At 38.5% G+C, this 17,894-nt stretch overlaps 1 protein-coding gene across 9 annotated transcripts in view; it reads right to left on the bottom strand.

Moving 5' to 3' along the window:
* The window catches only part of Zbtb37 (zinc finger and BTB domain containing 37), a 50,812-nt gene that overhangs the window by 23,875 nt on the left and 9,043 nt on the right, over positions 1–17,894 (bottom strand). For 3 of the 9 annotated variants that reach the window (XM_040277476.2, XM_021722646.3, XM_078022337.1), the window contains exon 4: positions 285–16,494. In XM_040277476.2, the coding sequence (XP_040133410.2) occupies positions 16,006–16,494 (489 nt within the window). In that variant the 3' untranslated portion in view covers positions 285–16,005. Of the gene's footprint in view, positions 1–284; positions 16,495–17,894 lie in introns of those variants that run through there. The other 6 variants (XR_013426368.1, XR_013426370.1, XR_013426366.1 and 3 more) reach the window with 6 other exon arrangements.

The following is a 17,894-nucleotide window of genomic DNA, read 5'->3' as shown; positions in this document are numbered from 1 at the left end:
GGAGGATCACAAGTTCAAAGCCAGCCTCAGCAATTTAGCGAGGCCCTAAACAACTTAGTGAGACCCTGTCTCAAAAGGGTTAGGGGATGTGGCTCAATGATTAAGCATCCCTGGGTTCACTCCCTGGTACAAAAAAAAAAAAAAAAGAAACAAACACACAAACAAACAAAGATCGATCCTGAAAAGGTAGGGCTAACTGGAATTCTCAATATTCCCATCACATTAAAAACTTCCAAAAACATAAACAAATTGATCTCTATATACAGAAAAGACAGATTCAAATCTGAGTATTAAACCATTTAATTCTCAAACCACTCACATGCATAATAGTCTTTTACACAGTGTTAAAATAAAGAGGAAAATGCATTTTCATACAAACAGAATTTCAAGTATACATTAATAGACTTTTCAGATTACTAACCAAGTTGCTAAGATTTCATTCACATTGTTCTTAAAGCTGTTCAACGAGAAAGCTTTTGCTAAACTGCTTTAAATATGTTCATATAAACCCACATCTTAATTCTTCTGGGAATTGCCCTCCCCCACCCTGCTGCCCGCCCCCCTCCCCGACACCACAGGGCTCCTGGGGTTTTAGGAGACATGCTACCCCTCCAAGAATAACTGGCTTGTCACCAGGGGAAGGACAGTCTGCAGGAGGAGAGTGCGAGGACACCTGTCAAAGTAAGGGAGAACCAACCTGATACTTGGGGACGATGCAATTCTGGATCGTATCACTTGAATTTTAATCAAAAAACCCCTCGGCCTCCCACAAGACAAACAGAAGTTCCTGACAATTTGGTAGCTGACAAAAATCACCTAGTGATAGGTTTTTTTCCTTTTCTTCCCTCCAGTGAAATTTCCAAAATCAGTGTAGGCATTTTGAACAATTTCAACTTGGTGGTTGTTTCTTTCTCCCTTTGGCAGGGAGTAGGTGGGGGCAGCTTAAAAATGGATATTATTTGTGTGTTCACAATAAGACATTTGGTTAGTTTGATGGGTCTGGCAAGAGTTCTCCCTCCTCCACTCTCCTCCTGAAGTACTCTGGCTTCAGAGCCAGAACAGCCACTCTCCTTAGGAATTAAAGTGCATTTTTCAGTAAAGGGGACAGGGGAGAGGTGGTGATTCACACTGAAGTGATTATGGTTAAGGGAGGGTGGGGTGAAAGTCCTAATCCTATATATAGGTATTTATAATTAAGGACATGATAAAAACAGATAGTCTTAGGAAATAAGATGCGTAAGGCCAGTCCGGCATCCCCAGCGGGGAGCAGCATCCTGGCTCGCAGGCCTTTCGGAGGCATCTGTATTATTAATGGAGTAGCTGCTGCAGATGAAAGACACAAGTCTCAAATGTTAGGGTTTTTCAAAAGGAAAAAACAGACTGGTAGGTTCTTAGTTAAAAATACTCTATCCCATTCCCTTCCAGGGTAACATTTTAGAAACTGATTGTCTGTTTTAATAAGAATCCAAGTTGTGAAAATAATAGCAAGTTGTGAAAAACTGTTACGTTTGTTACTTATATATACTACAGTAGCCTTTAGAAACTCAGGAAGAAGCAGGCACAGTTGATTCTTGCTATCAATATCAACTGTAGGGGAGTGAAATCTTCCTATGATCTCTTTATTTGAAAGCTACCACCAGAGACTTATTTTCTATTTTACTCTCAATGCTTTATCATTTATTGGTGGGGAGTGGGGAGCCAAGTTTCCCAAAGAGAAGTTAAATGCTACATTATAAGCTGTACAAAGTGATGGGTTCAAGGTGAGAAGGGGAAACTCGTCCTGGGTTCTGGCCTCTGAGTCCAGTGTGATCTGCTTTTCACAGTGACCAGTGGGAAGGCACAGTGCCAGGGACAGGTAGATGGGGAGAGCTGTCACCCATCGTATAAGCACCATAGAGAACAGTTGGATTTCTTTCAGACTGTGTCCATCTGAAGGAAACCACATTTCTGCTACACTGACTTTTCTATCTTTGAACCCTCAACCTTCTCTTTGTGTCTCGGGAGGCAGTGCATAAGTGGGTTCCATCCCCAAATAATGAGGAACCAGGAAATCTGAATGTTCTCCCTATTTCTCCCTTTACTCAAGTAGGCTGACAGGCCAAAAATCCAGAGTTCTGATTTTAAGGTTTCTTTAAGGGAAAGGAAGATACTGACGTTCCTGATTGAACTAGTGGATCCATTTTAAGTTCTGCTATTGGATCACAAAATAATGCGACAGGCTAAGAATTGTGCATGCATATCTAGGCAGATGAAAAGCTGGTGGATGAGCTGGAACACACTTCGTTAGCCTATAATATGGGAACGTTTTCCTTTGCTAGGGCAGGAGGATGGGCAGAGTGGTGGACTGTGGTCAGGCTAGTATTTGCTTAGCTGTTTCAGAAAGGATTCCCTAGAGGTTTAGGGATCAGCAAGCCAACTCACTAGGGCAGAGGTTGACCTAACTTCACAGTCCATCTGGGAAATTCCTTTTAAGGAATTTGTTTCATTCCTTGTTTAAAACATAGTACGTGTTTATGATTAATCTTTTACTGTTTCCCCATCCTCCCCCACCACTCTCCCCTGCTCAAAATCTTAAAATTCCAGTGCGATATACTTTGCATAAAGTTTAGCAATATTTCACAGTACTCCACAATGTTCTTCAGGGGCTACTCTTTTTGGAGTCCCACAGGCTGTTGCTTTTGTCTTTCCACTAATAGGAAGACTTCAGCAAATCTAAGGTCAGAAGGCCTGTCTGATGACACCATGGCACTGACATGCTGAGCAACAGCAAGGCCTAAATGCACTTCAAACCAACTTCATAGTCAAATGCTAACCCAGTCCTCTGCACTAATCAACTTTTTCCTCAACCTACTTTTTCTTTTTGCACACACCACCTATTTGAAGTTCAAATTATCAATAAGTTATACATAATACATGAATGAAATTTTCTGTGGTGTTGAGAAGACAGTATTATTTGAACTTGCTCTTAAACACAAATTTCTTTCATGAATTAGAAGTCACTTGGTAGCTAGTTAATTTGAACAGTGGTTTTCACTTTTTATGGGTAATGCAACAATTCTCCCCTCCCTATTACCAGGTGTGAGGTTGCCAAAGGCAGTAACAAACCCTGACTGCCATGAAAAAAACACCTTTACTACCTGGGGTAAGAAGAATGGAAGATATGGAATCTCATTGGGAATTACTGGGTGATGTCTTTTGTCATACTGGAACAAAGATGATAAAATAACTCATTTCACATTTCATATAATATTCAGAAACATTTATGCCTTAGTTAATTTCATTTACAAAGAAAGTCAAGGAAAAGTGAGTCACTTAACACAGAAATCCCACTGAGAAGACAAACCAGGAGACAATGTATCAAGATGGCCCCAAGCATGATCCTTCTCTTCCCCATCACCAATGCTACCTCACTGTTTACAAGTAGCTCTTTTAATACATTCAAGGACTCTATTTCAGCTACTAGAGTTGAAAAATCTCTACTCAACCCCCCCCCCCCAATAAGCCTGTGATCCCAACGACTCAGGGAAGCTGTGGCTGCGGCAGGAGGATCGAAAGTTCAAAGCCAGCCTCAGCAATTTAGTGAAGCTCTAATCAACTTAGTAAGACTCTGTCTCAAAGACAAAAAAATAAAAAAATAAAAAAAGGGCTGGGGATGTATGTAGCTCAGTGGTTGAATACCCCTTGGGTTCAATCCATGATTACCAAAAAACAAAAACAAAAACAAAAAAACCCCAAATCTCTATTCACATCACAAATTTGCTTTGCTTACTCAGGCACACTCAGTATTTGGTTTAGAGAAGAAGCTGGATGGATCACAACAATTCCGTCCAGAATTACTCTGAGAAATGGATGTTTCATTTATCATCTGACCCTTGGCCCTCTATAATGCCAGGATATCAATCAAGATATTTTATGACAAGATAACTAGCTTGAGACTATCTAGTTAGGCAGTGATTCCCCACCCTGGCTGCATATCAGAATCTTTTTTTTTTTTTTTTTTTTTTTGGCACTGGGTATTGAGTGGTGCTCCACCACTGAGCTACATCCATAGACCTTTCTATTCGGAGACAGGGTCTTGCTAAATTGCTGAGGTTGGTCTCAAATTTGCAACCCTCCTGCCTCACCCTTGGGAGCAGCTGGGATTACAGGTGTGCACCCCATGCCTGAAACAGGAAGCTTTTTAAAGCCCAAGCTGCACAACAGACCAATTAAATGTGAATGTCTGGAAGGGGTCTCATCCAAGATAGAGAACCACTGGCCTAGGTTAACAGGTTTCTTAACAGAAAACATAAGTTCAGTGTTCATCCAAGCCAGAGGGTGTTAAAAATCTATGGCTTCCTTCTAGACTCACGGATTTAATATGCTTCAATGAAACTACCTAGGTATTTCTCACCTTTTTCCCCCTTAACTAATCCCTTTGTCCAGAATAGGCAGCAACATCAGCAGTAAACTACTGATTTAGGTTAAGTCTGCACCTTAAGTATGAATTATAGCAAAACATAAGGAGGCAAGCCTGGGACAAGACTCTGAGCACAATCAATCAAAAAGCCAGAGGAAAAACTTTTCCTCAGCAGGAATTAATTCCTGAGTCTAGCATGTTAGCATGGCTGTTAGGCTGAGAACTAGTCTACAGTTAGAGCTGTGGGGAACAGATTCACATAGTTCGCCACCTCATCTCCTCAGGATTCATGCTGCGTTCCAGCAGGAATTACTCTATCCATTGTAACCCTTCTTTGGAAGTTTACATGTTCTCTACTCCCCACTTGCTTACCAGTAAATACTTATCTATTAGTGCCCCAAAGTAACCCCTAAAACATCTGAAATGGATCATGCTCTCATTTCTACTCCTGATAGAGAATCCCTGTTAGACAACACCACCAATCACACCACGGGAATGAAGAAGTGGAACACACTCGAGGATGACTGCTGAGGCCAGCCCTAACCCGTGGCAGTCGCAAGTGTTCAAGAGATAGGCAGGCTGACTGGACCTAGTGTGTTATGTGCTAATGCCCCAGCAGGAAAAGACAGCGGAAGCTAGTGGATGCTACATTGGACTTTATTATTAGGTCTGCCTAGAGGCCTTTTATTACTGAAACCAAATCTCCATTCAAGTGAAGCCATCTTGTCTATTACAACAGTATCAGCAATAAAAACAAGACTCTCTCTTTGGAGTGATTAAAAGCAAAACAGCTCATCTGAAAACCTTTGTCATGCACACATCCATGTAAGATATTGGCAGAGACTCATTATCAGGAAAAGATGGTTAATCTTCCAGTCCTGCCAAAATGGACCACAAATGGCAACTAAAAAAGAAAACTGGCACTCAAACAAATATTTCACCTCATTAGAAAGCACTGGGTGCATCCTTAAAAACAAATGGCGCCCACCTCCACAGGCTACTCTTGGCAAGCAGAAGCCAGGGGATAGAAGCGCTAAGCCTCATTGTTCCAACACTTTTCATTTCGGCAACACATAAAACATTAATATCTGCACATGATAAGAATTTCAGACACTGCAGCCTTGTTCTGGGCCTGGTTATCCTTTGCTTGCTTCAGAAAGCTCCACTCTTTCTTCAGCCAAGTGCTCAGAGGTAGAGGAGCTGAAGTGAGTTATGGAAGAGAAAGGGGGTGGACAGTAGCTGAGGGAATCCAGCTCCTGCCTAAGGGCAATCTTGAATGTGCTCAGTCTCTAGTGGGAGGTAGAATATTCTACACTGACTTATCTGCCTTCATTAAATACCTTTTTCTCACATGCGTACATAAACGCACATACATACAGCTGGCAACTCAGCAATACTGCCATTCACAGCCACAGGAAGCCTACCCACAGTTACTTTCAACTAAATCTCATATCAACCCCCAGTCCTTCTCAGGTAGATGCAAGCCACTTTTATTTTTCCGAAGTCTTTACTTTTGCCAGGGTTCTAGACATATATTTCATTGTAACACCTACATCTTTTGTTTTTAAAGAACAGCTGCACTAAGTGGGTACATTGTGTTACAGCATCTTTATAAATAGAAAGTGCAAGAAATAATTTTCTTAGCCAAAATACAAAGTTAACAAAAATCTGTCACAGTCTACTATGCCAAGAATTTGATTTTTAGAATCAATAAGACAGCTAACAAAATGCTTCTATGCTACCAAGCTCATGGTGGATGAGTAAATATATTTATAAACATTTATGAAAAGTTATTAAGAAAATAGCTAAACTTCCCACAAAAGTTATTTGTGTGAACTATCTTTAGTATACCATTCTGTGTTCAATGCACATGCATATACATTTGGAATTATATTAGTGCTATTTTTCCTGGGCCAGTTTTCCAAAAAGAAAACAGGCTAATTCTTAAAAAATTCAAGTTACATGATTTAAAATTATTTTTGTAAAAATATTAGAAATACCATATAAATTCTAAATATTTATGCTATCTGATAGCCATTCCAGGGGTGGATTTAGCCACACTTTTAGTAACCTCTGTTTTAGCACTTGGCTTCCAGAGGAAACATTTTAAGCTTTGTCCCTGCAAAACATTTCTGTTTCTGAGTGGTTCTTAACCACTAGAGTTCCTATGACTCTATAGAAAACTCGTAGATCACCTTCAAATATGTCATCAATATCTGCTTCAAGAAGTGGCTAAAAGCACACATCTAAACCTTAAGCAATTTCTACTCACTTGAGTTGTTGTGATTGGCTTGAAATGGTTTAGACTTGTGATGCTGAAAAGAAAAAAAATAATGTCAATCTATAAGATTCCTTTTTTTTCTGATCTTGTTCTTTTTCATTTCAAGACCACAGAGCTTATTTCTCGTGCAACCACCCAATGAATTCAAACTTAAGAGTCACAGAGAATCTAGAGAAGGGCCCAAAAGCTATAACATAAAGATTTTCATTCCTTAGGACTGCTTTCAAAGGCTTTCTTTGTCACAAAGGGCAGATTTTGAGGTAAGTGGATTATGCCAGGGTGGAAATGAGGATCAAAAAGAGAGTTTTAAGACTGTTATTTTCATATATTAAAATGTTGCTCCAATCTTTTTTTTGTGTGTGTGGTGCTGGGGATTGAACTCAGGGCCTTGTGCATGAGAGGCAGGCACTCTACCAATGGAGCTATATCTCCAGCCTCTGCCCCAATCTCAACATGATAAAATGTGATTAATCTTTATGCTTTAGAATAACCTTAATCATTCCCTCTCTGGTTATCCACTGCAAATGCCAAATGTCTTTTTCCCTTCCCAGCATTTTGTAGAGCCTGAAATTAAGTCTTTGGCCATGAGCACCTCTTTTATTTCCTGCAAAATTGTAATTCCTGAGGCCTGACTTTAGACAGAGATCTCTTTCTATTCGAGAACTGGAGCTGGCCAGTAAGAAGTCTCTACAACTAATTCTCCAAGATCCACTGCCCAGGGAGTAGATAATCTCAAAACTTTTTTTTCTCTTCATGTTTTGCTTTAGGGATGAATGTTCACAGACTAAAACTCACTCTCTGCTCATATTTCTTCTCAAGGCAGGAATAGTCTCATTTTTTCCTAATTATTATTATGAATCAGCAAGAGTTTAAATAAAGCATGCTAAATCTGATAAATGTAGCCCCAAATCAAAAACTTCAGTGATTTATTTAGAATGACAGAAGCTAGTAGCAACTGCTAATTTGTAAAGATTAATGAAATATAAAACTGAGCAATAGATTTTCCTGAATAAAAGGTAGTTAAGCACAAAATTATGCCAGAGGTGTGGAGGTATAGAAGAGACCAAGACAAACAGGTAAAACTTTTAGTATTGTAACAATACGATCCATCCAGTCACACAATAGAAACTCCTATTAAAAACAAATTAGTAGCCATATTTTTCCATACCATAGGAGTTTCCACCCATTTGTAGATGTAAAATTTGGCTGTCATTTCTAATAAACCAAATTCTCCAACAGTAAGCTTTTTACTCTGGAGTTTATTTGGATCAGCATTGATAGTTGTTGTGGCTTCACAGCAAATACGGGCAAATGCTCACAACTTTGAATACAGCACAAAATGAAAAAAATGGAAATTTTGCTATAAATTAAACTTGGGAGGAGGTGAGCAACTAAGGAAATGTGCTACAGGTGTTTGTCTCATTTTCCTTGTAGATCCTTTACTGACCAACAGTAGACAGAATAAACAGTTTCCATGTTACTAACAATTGATAGAAGAATTAAGAAAAAAACAACCTAATGCTACATGTAAGATATTAAAGGTCCCAAATCCCTGACTTGTATTTCATAAAATGGTACGTTACTTCCTCTCACTTCAGATCTGAGCTGACTAGACTTCTCTGAGAATAGTAAGATGGTGACTCTTGACAGTTATGGACCTTTAAGAGGACTAGCACTTTCTACCCAGCATCTCAGAAGCCTGTGCTGCCACATTACATCTGAGTGCCTTCATGAAGAACATATAGAGAGTACCTAATATTCAGTGAAAAGGGAGAGAAGCCCTGCTGGGTCCAACCTTACAACTCTCCCTACAGAAGGTATCAATCATGTGAATGAGATCATCTTGGACCCTCCAGACCAGTCCAACGTCTGCTGAATACCACCAAGTGAACTGAGGCATCACCATAGGAAGCAGAAAATTGTCCAGAAAGCCCTTAACTTCTGATTCACAAAATCATGATATTTGAAATGGTGGTTGTTTTAAGTCATTGAGCTTTAGAGTAGTTCATTGTACAGCAAGAGGTAACTGGAAAATATTTTTTAATATTTGCCTTGGTACTAATTTACTCACTCACAATTAGACCTAGCAAATGGGTGATTCATCTGAATCAGTGGGCAATATCCCCAGCAAACATTTACCATTCAGATCTGCTCAGAAACCAATGGCATTATCTTTTGAAGAGCTCTTATAATCTTTTACTCTTCAATTACAAATTCACAAAAACAAGTACCGAATTGGCTACTGTATAATCCAGCTCATCCTAACTCATAAGCAAATGACACGAGTAGTGAAGATGGTCTGGTCTTTGGAATAAGACTGGTAAATATTGGCTCTGCAATTTACCAGCATGTAACCTTGGGCCTGTTGGGTTCCTCATTTATAAAATGTGGAATAATTTCACCTACTAGAGGTAACACAGACTATTAAGTGTCAGGTTAGGCTGTGCTGCTCAAAATATGCCTGTTTCTTTTCCTCTAAAATGAGGAAATGGGAGTGTTCTAAGTTTTGGATGCATTAAGTAAGGTAAAGCATACAGAACTAAGCACACAAGCATATAAAACAGCTGGCTATTTTTAATACTGTTATCACCTCATAGGATTACTGGACTGACTACAATTATGACTCTAAAGCACTCAGTACAGATAATTCTGGACTTTTCTTTTTGAATATTACCTCGGTAGTGAAAAGTACAGGCTTTTTAAAAGCATATATCCCAGACTCCAAAAGCAAGATTAGGACTGTAAAGTCTGGGAAGTCACATTTAAACTATGTCTAAAGTCAACTTTGTTATACAAATTCCAGGCATGCTGCCTAGTACCAAAGTACTTAATATTTATTTAATGGAATAGCTTCTCCTATATATTATCTATCATGGAAGACGAGTGATTTCAAATAGGAAACAGGGTCCTACAGATACTTTTAACTTCTGGCATTATGGATTAATTCAGATCCTAAGCTTCACAGTATATTAAATTGTGATGTAGGCCATATGAGATGCTGAACACGAGATTCTCCTAACTGGATGGTGCATTCTAGCCTCTTCAACAGGACCTACTGAGTAGACATGAAGATAACAAGCATTTTTTTTTTCCATTAAGTGCTCTGACTTTCTAATAGCTTTGTTGTTTAAAGCTTCTGCTTTTTGAGCTAGTGGGTTTCCTTTCATTGGTTAGGATGGGAAGTATTTGTTACATAGGTAATGGGACAGACATAAGATAGGAAACTTATTTACATATGTACCCCCTATAAGATGTAGATTTCAAGTAATGTTTCTTAAGCACTGCTGTGTGTCACAGTTGAAGAAAGACAGTCTGCATAGACAATAAAACTAGATAATCTGTGCAGACATCTTTCAGGCTGGATATCATGGTCCCTATCAATAATTACTTTCTTTGGAATGTAACAAATTCAGATGTTTCAAAGTACTCATAATATCCAACTCCAGCTTGTCCTGAGCAAGAAAGCCTACTTACTTTATAAGTAAAGAGACTGGCCCTTGGAAAAGCACCATTTGAAAATAAGAAGTCTATACAGCATGAGGTCCTGGGTTTGATCCCCAGCACCACTGCAAAACACAAAAAATAAAATAAAATTAACAAGTCTGAAGACAGGGAAAAAAAAAAAGTAGGAAGCAAAGAAGGAAAAAGACTGCAAATTATCAAAGAAGTCACAATGCTTAGCAAACTCCAATGTTTTCAGTTTCAATTTCTCTCACAAGTCCTATATCCCAGATTAATCAGAATTCCAGGTAAATCAGAAAATTAATACTCTCAAATACTAAGAAGCCATGATTACTATGGTATAAGTGCTCTAAGAGAAGGCAGATCTAATCTAGGCAAACATTCTGGAACTTTATGAGGATTACCTATTATTCAGAGAATATTACATATTAAAATTTACAAATATCCAATGAGAAGAGGGCAACTTTAAGCATGAGGAGGTACCCTATAAGAGACACTTACCTACCTGAACTTGGCATATGCTGGTAGGACTCACAACAAAAAAAATCAAACTCATGGGACTATTTCAGCATGGTCTGGAAAACTTTGTCCAAATAAAAAAATTTAAATTCAGAAGCTCACATACTGCTTCCAAGAAGCAATTATATTTCCTCTTGCATGGATTTCTGTTTATTAACACCCTAACATTTTCCATTTTATCCCCATCTGATATAAGTAAGCTATTTTAACACAAGAATGAAGATTCATAAAGCAAAAATGTAATGGTCCAATATAAGCTCAAAAGAATTACAGACAACAACACAGATAGGAATATAAGTCAAACAAGATTGTTTCACTATTTTAAAATATCCAGAAAAAGATAAAAAACAAAAAGGAGAAAAATTTGGCTTTTTACTACTCCACATAGGAATAGAGTAAGTTTACTTGAGGAAATTAAACTGAAGATTTATAAGAAGGAAAAGTTATAGGTTTCTAATCTAGGAAACTGTGCTTTGGATAAGAATCAAAATACCTATTCATTGGCTGGGTGTGGTGGCATGCCAATAATCCCAGTGTCTCAGAAGGCTGAGGCAGGAGGATGGCAAGTTTGAGGCCAGCCTCAGCAACTTAGTGAAAGCTGTCTAAAAACAACTTTTAAAAAGGGGTTGGGATATAGCTTAGTGGTAGAGCACTTGTATAGCTTGTACAAGACCCTGAGTTCAGTCCCCAAAACTGCCCAGAGAGAATGAGAGAGAGAAAGAGGGAGAGACAGAGAGAGGGAGAGAGGGGGTGAAAGGAGGGGGACAGAGAGAGAGGAAGGAAGGAAGGAAGGAAGGAAGGAAGGAAGGAAGGAAGGAAGGAAGGAAGAGATGCTTAAAATGACAGTATGAATATAAAACTTTGACCAAACTATTATAACAAATTTTGGGAAGCAAATCTTCTAAATCTAATTCAGGAGATTGCAATTTTTTCTGTCAAAATTCTAGACAGTAAATATTTTCAAGCTTTGCTGTTCATGTACTCAACTTCATCATTACAGTAGAAAGAAACTGTAAACAATACCTGGGTGAATAGGTGTGGCCCTGTAATCATCTAACATGATTTTCTTTATACAGTAGGTGGCCTTAAGATTTGAGTCCAGGGCTATGGTTTGCTGAACCCTGACCATAAGCCCTAGGGATATACTTTGCTAAGGGGTACGTTCTTAAAATTAGGAATCTACCTGAAAATTGCTTATTGTCCCTTTTCTAAATCTTAGCTAACAAATTAGTTCAATGGTTTATTAATTATTTTTTGCAGTATTGGGAATCGAACTCAGAGACATTCTACCATTAAGCTACCCCTAAACTTTTATTTTTTTATTTTGAGACAGGGTCTCACTAAATTGCCAAAGTTGGCCTTGAACTTGTGATCCTCCTGCCTCAGCTTTTCAAGTTGTTGGGATTATAAGTGTGTACTACTGTACCCAGCTTATTTCAACATTTTAAACAATTTATCATATGGCATAAGTAAAGAACTGCACTTTTAAAGAGTAAGTTCAATAAAGATTCATCTGTCATTCTTTGAACAAATAAGGAGAACAATTGAGAAGAGAAAAAAATCATGCCTGCTGTATCTGAAAAACGAACATCTAGGATTCTGACTCCTTTCTGATGCCTTTTCCACTGTGATTAAGACTTAATTGCATTTACTTTTCTTTCTCCATTTCTTTCATTTCTTAGAATTTGATCTTCTAGTCAAACAAAATGTAGTTTTCACCCATTAAAAGAAACATAATTAGTGTCATATAACTAAAACTTTGTAAAAGTCATTTCACAACCACAGATCACTCAGCTATAAGAAATGAAGTTCCAAATTTCACACTTCACCAGGTAACTTCCAACCAAAGTCAGTCGTCAACTATGAAATGAGGAAACAGCCTAGGTCTACTTTCATACCACCTTTGTAAAGTCCTGCTTCACTGATAGAGGGAACCTGAAACACGAGAAAGTGCCAAAAACACAGGAAAACGTTAACTGCTATCTCTCTTCTTTTCCAATCTTGATCCTTTACAAACTATTTTTTTATACATTCACCCTTAGATTTAACTCTTTAGCGTAATAAATGGTGTGGGGTAGACTGCAAGTTACATAAAGTAAAATGCAACGCAGTTCAGAGGTAAATATGGTTTTGAGTAAAGAGAGAACAAGTCATTAGAAAGAGCCTTTCTGCCTAAGTACAGTGTCACCGTCATGCCAATGCTACATTTTATACAGATATCAGAGTTCAGAGAGAATGAAAGGTACATCCTAAAATGAAAATAGGTTAATATGTTGCCATATGTCTTCTTCTGCAGAGAATACTGGATAGCTCCTTTGCTATTAAGTGCCACTCAATAAATGAAAACAGTCCCAGTGTTTGCAATCTCATGGCACTGGTACTTAATGATGAATTAGCTCTCATTGCTAATGCTGCTCTCTTCACAAGGTGACACGTGCAAGTTAAAGTTTGGTAATGAGTTTTCAGCATTAGCTAACGTCCATTTAGCATGTCCTTAAGAGGTATTGTCCATGCACCCACCAATACAAGCATTCATTAACGTACATAGAACTTAAACTCCTATGACCCTAAGAGTGATGTTAGCTAAGAAATAGGACAAAAATCACAGTGAACCTGGAAAAGAATCTTGGATAGATAATTAGAATAATATCTCTTCTAACTAAGCTAGGGAAATTGGTTTTAGAAGCTTCAATTTGTTTACAAGCTAGCCTGGCTTGAATTTTCAGAAATTTCATGGCTCTCGCTAGGCCTAAGGGGAGAGAACAAGCGAACCTGATTGTGCTAATGTGGTCCTAGATAACCAGGAAGTGCTCCATTCACAGTATCAACACAGTAAAAACCTGTAAGAGAATGAAAAGGGAGGGGAACCCAGCAAACGCACAGCATCTGCATACCACTTAGACCCTACTTAGGCAGGATGTTTGTTTCTAACCCTGGATAGAGCACTGCCAGATGCTGCAGTTTCTTGTTACAGAAATTACTGCACTTCACTTTTACAATTTGGTAATAGTGTAAAAACTCTATTTTCTCATATATATTCTAAGAAATTAACAAAGCAATACAGAACTTTTCCACATACTATTTCTCAGAAGTAGGGAGGAACTTGAAAACTTTTTTGGTAGGCTTAAAAGCTCCATCTTCTGTCTTTCCCATCCCTGCCTATGTAGTAATGGCAAATTCTGTCACTGAAAGCCTCTTGACTGCTGAGATGTTTTCCTAAGGATGTGAGTCTAATCTCAACTCCATGTTTTCGATGCCACAGAGCACAGCCAATTCCCAATATTGCTCTAAGGGACAGTTTTCACCCTAGCATGCTGTTGCCCAACAAGGGAGGAGAAGGACCCACTGGGTATCCTGAAGGCCGACACAACCTCAATGCTGCCCTTCAGGGTAGGCTCTTATCAAATGGCAGCAACATCACATTCCTCTAAAAGATGAATTTCTACACTTTTCCAGAAGAGAAAACCTTCCTCTAGTGAAAGAATGCAGCTGTATGCATATGTACAATTCTCAGATTGCTTAAAGCTACGCTTTGCATTCTAATTTATCACCAAAAAAAAAAAAAAAATCTTTTCTATCCATCTTTCCATGTACCACAAAATATCCTCAGGAAAGGAGCACGTGACTAACATTCTCACAAATGGCTCAACAGTGCAGGAATGACCAGCCTTCTCCCAAATCTCTTTCACAATCATCTATGTCTCTGCACCAAAACAATTTGTTAAATCATTACATATTCAAATATTTTTTTAAAAATCAAGAGAAGTGAGAGATTTTTCTCTTGTTATTTGCACTGTGAGTTTTAAGCATTTCTTTGCCTGCATCCCTTAATGTTCCAATATTTTCTCTTTTCTCTCTCCATGTAAACCAGGGCATCAAAAGCTCTACATGTTTGGTAAGTTCTTTATCTCAGTGCTGGATTAAGAATCTCAGAAAAACCCAGAATTACTAAAAAGTTCCCTTGAAGTTTTAAAAATCTTAGGAATGATTAAGTAACCAAACCTGATCAAAACTGATCCTTTGATCATTTATTGCAACATGACTGTGCAAGATGTTTTCTGGTAAGTGCCCTGTAGTGCGTTATTAAAAATCAAAGTTCTTGGAGTCAGCAGCAATTTGCTGATGGTTGGTTTATGAATTTCTAGGTTTGCAGACTCGAGACATAGATTTAAATGAGGTTCTTCATTGGACTGAAAATATAAACTACTACGTATGTAGAAGTAAATGAAATTGTGGTTGCAGTAAGAATAATAGTGCTAAATCTCTTCAACCACAATATTGCAGGAAAAAATGTGTCTAAAACTTCATATAAAAGTTATCAAACGTGACGACCTGTGGATTTAAAAATACAACCCAGGCTCAATTCACTGGAAAGTGACATTTCTGATGTACAATATTGCTGTTATGTGAAACTAGGAGCCAAAGAGACTGGATGAAACTTTGGTAGTCAGCCTAACAGGTTAATTCATCTGAACTAGAGCCATTTCCTTAACACCAAAGGATTCATGAGCACTATGCTGAACAAATACCAGCCAGGAAGCTGCAGTTTGGCTCTGTGCTGTTCAACATTTGTAAAACATGGAAACACTTCCTTCCCTGCTCCTCTCTTCCTCAATACATCACTCAAGCCCCCAAGTGCAGCTATACCTATTGCAAACACTTTGCTACTCATTTTACTTCCAGGTGCCTAAAGTGCTTCAGGTGAGGCTGCCCACTAGAATACTGCTCCAAGATGGCTGACGACATGAGTCGATCAGGCAAAGTATCAGATGCCTAGTCAGGGCAAAGATAAAGTCTAACCTTGCAGAACAGTAAGAACCACCAGTATTCACTCTTTTTTTCTTGATGTGAAAATTCACATTCCGGCAGGGAAGGAAGAGGAGAGATTCTTCCTCCTCACCATCATGACTACCTCCTCTCTCGTGGCTGGCTGCTTCAGATGGCCAAGACTCCTGTTGCATTTTTTAGATCCTGGCAATTACAGCCACCAAGATGTTATGGACCAAAGTACAGTGTTCAAACACAACTGGTAGATAAATGACCATTTATCATAGTTTTGCTAAAAAAAATGTTTTTCTTATAAAGTTAACAAACCAAGGCTGTTGATCCCTGAATTAGAAAGTTGATTTGCTTGATTTTTTCCAAAGTGTGAGGAGGGAAGGAGGAGGGGAAGAGCCTTTAGTCTTCTGTGTATGTTGTTGATCCTCTAGTTTGGCAACATCTTGGGAGCGTCTTCTGGTTTAATGAGGTGGCATTTTGTGAATCTAAGTACCAGTCCATGGCCCTGATGCAGGCTGTTTACGGCCCAAAGGGGAAGAGGGTCTGCCCCCTCCCCCTCAATGTCTCAATCTGGCCCAGTGGTGGACACAGAGCCCTGGGCAGTTTCCCCAGGAGCAACTGTCTCTTCCCGGGAAGGTGACTCTTCTTCAGCTTGTCCTCGAGATGTGACAGTCGTTTCAGGAGAGATGCTGTGAGGCCCCTCCAGGGGTATACAGCCAGGGTGGTTTTTACGAAAGTGCTGATTCAAGATGGCCTGGAAGGGAAAACTTTTGCCACAGACATGACAATGAAAGGGCTTATTGCCTGTGTGCTTGCGTATATGATACTCCAGCTGATCTTTCCGGGTATACTTCTTGCCACACATGCGGCAGACAAATGGTGTGATCCCCATATGTAGGCGCATATGGCGGTCTAGGCTCCCCTTCTGGTTGAAAGATTTTGCGCAATAGATGCAGGTGAGACGGGGATTGTATCGGAACCACCGTTCAGATACTTCCTGTTCTCGGAGATACTCCACATAGCCACTTACTCCCATCATTGCTGATTCTTCTACCTGTTCCAGGAGAGGAAAATAAGCAAGAATAAACTAAGCATACATGTTAAAAGCAATCAAAATATTCTCTATATATTTATATATGTATGTGTGTGTGTATATATATTTTTAATGGCACTGGGGATTGAACCCAGGGTTTCATATGTGTTAGCAAGTGCTCTACCCTTGAGCTTCTTCCCTGGCTCTTTTCTTACATTTTACTTTTTGAGATAGGGTTTTGGTAAGTTATACAGGCTGTCCTCAGACTTGCCATCCTCCTACCTTAATCTCCTAAGTAGCTGAGATTATAAACCTGTACCACCATACCCAGTTTTTGATTAACTGAAATATAAATTCAAACACCACATATGACAGCAGCCAATGGATACTGTGTCAGACAGTACAGAAGAGATAATGGCAAACATAATATAAATTATATTTATGACATCATTATTACCATATTTCAACCAGCAGCAGCTAACTTTATAAAAATGTATATAATTTATAGGTGATGATATGCCTTTCTACCCCGAAATATTCTGATACCATATCAATAGATTATCTTCATTCTAAAAACTCCTCAAACTGGGCATGGTGGTGCATGTCTGTAATCAAAGTTACTGAGGAGGCTGAGACAGTAGAATTACAAGTTGGAAGCCAGTTTTGGTATCTTAGTGAGACCCTGTTTCAAAACAAAATAAAGAGGGATCATGATGTAGTTCAGTGGTAGAGTACCCCAGGGTTTAATCCTCATTACTGAAAAACAAAACAAAACAAAAAGAAAATAAAAAATTACTCAAAGTTTATCTGATTTCAGAGTGAGGTTTCTCCTATCTGAAAGCTGGGAGGGAGAAGGAATATATTCCTTTTGAGAATTATTTAAAATTTTAGATTTATAAATGCTTTTTGGTTCAAAAATTCTGTATTAAAATCTCACTACTCAGAAATTACTTACTGAGGGGCTGTGGTTGTGGCTCAGTGGTAAAGTGCTTACCTAGCACTTCTGCACCACACAAAAATAAATAAATAAACAAACAAATAAATAAAAGTATTGTATTTATCTACTACTAAAAAGAAAACAAATTACCTACTGACTTTTTTAGCCTATTGACTTCTAAGTTATTGTATTAAAAAAAATAAAAAAAAAAATGTTGTAAGGAATGACATATGTTTTGCAGAGGCTGAAGTACCAAGGCAAAGAGGATAAAATGTCAACACTGACTCTGGATTAACTAGAGAAAGTCTACCTAGTTAACAATTAATCTACCAATCTCGAGCTTTTTTTTTTTTTTGGTAGATGGACACAATACGTTTATTTTATTTAATTTATTTTTATGTGGTGCTGAGGATTGAATTCTGTGCCTCACATGTCCTAGGCAATTGTTTTCTACCTCTGAGCTACAGCTCCAGACCAACTCTCC

This window comes from Ictidomys tridecemlineatus, chromosome 10 (genome assembly GCF_052094955.1).
Source record: "Ictidomys tridecemlineatus isolate mIctTri1 chromosome 10, mIctTri1.hap1, whole genome shotgun sequence".
Classification (NCBI taxonomy): domain Eukaryota; kingdom Metazoa; phylum Chordata; class Mammalia; order Rodentia; family Sciuridae; genus Ictidomys; species Ictidomys tridecemlineatus.
The sequence above is the reverse complement of the archived record's forward strand: the minus strand, read 5'-3'. Positions and strand labels throughout refer to the sequence as shown.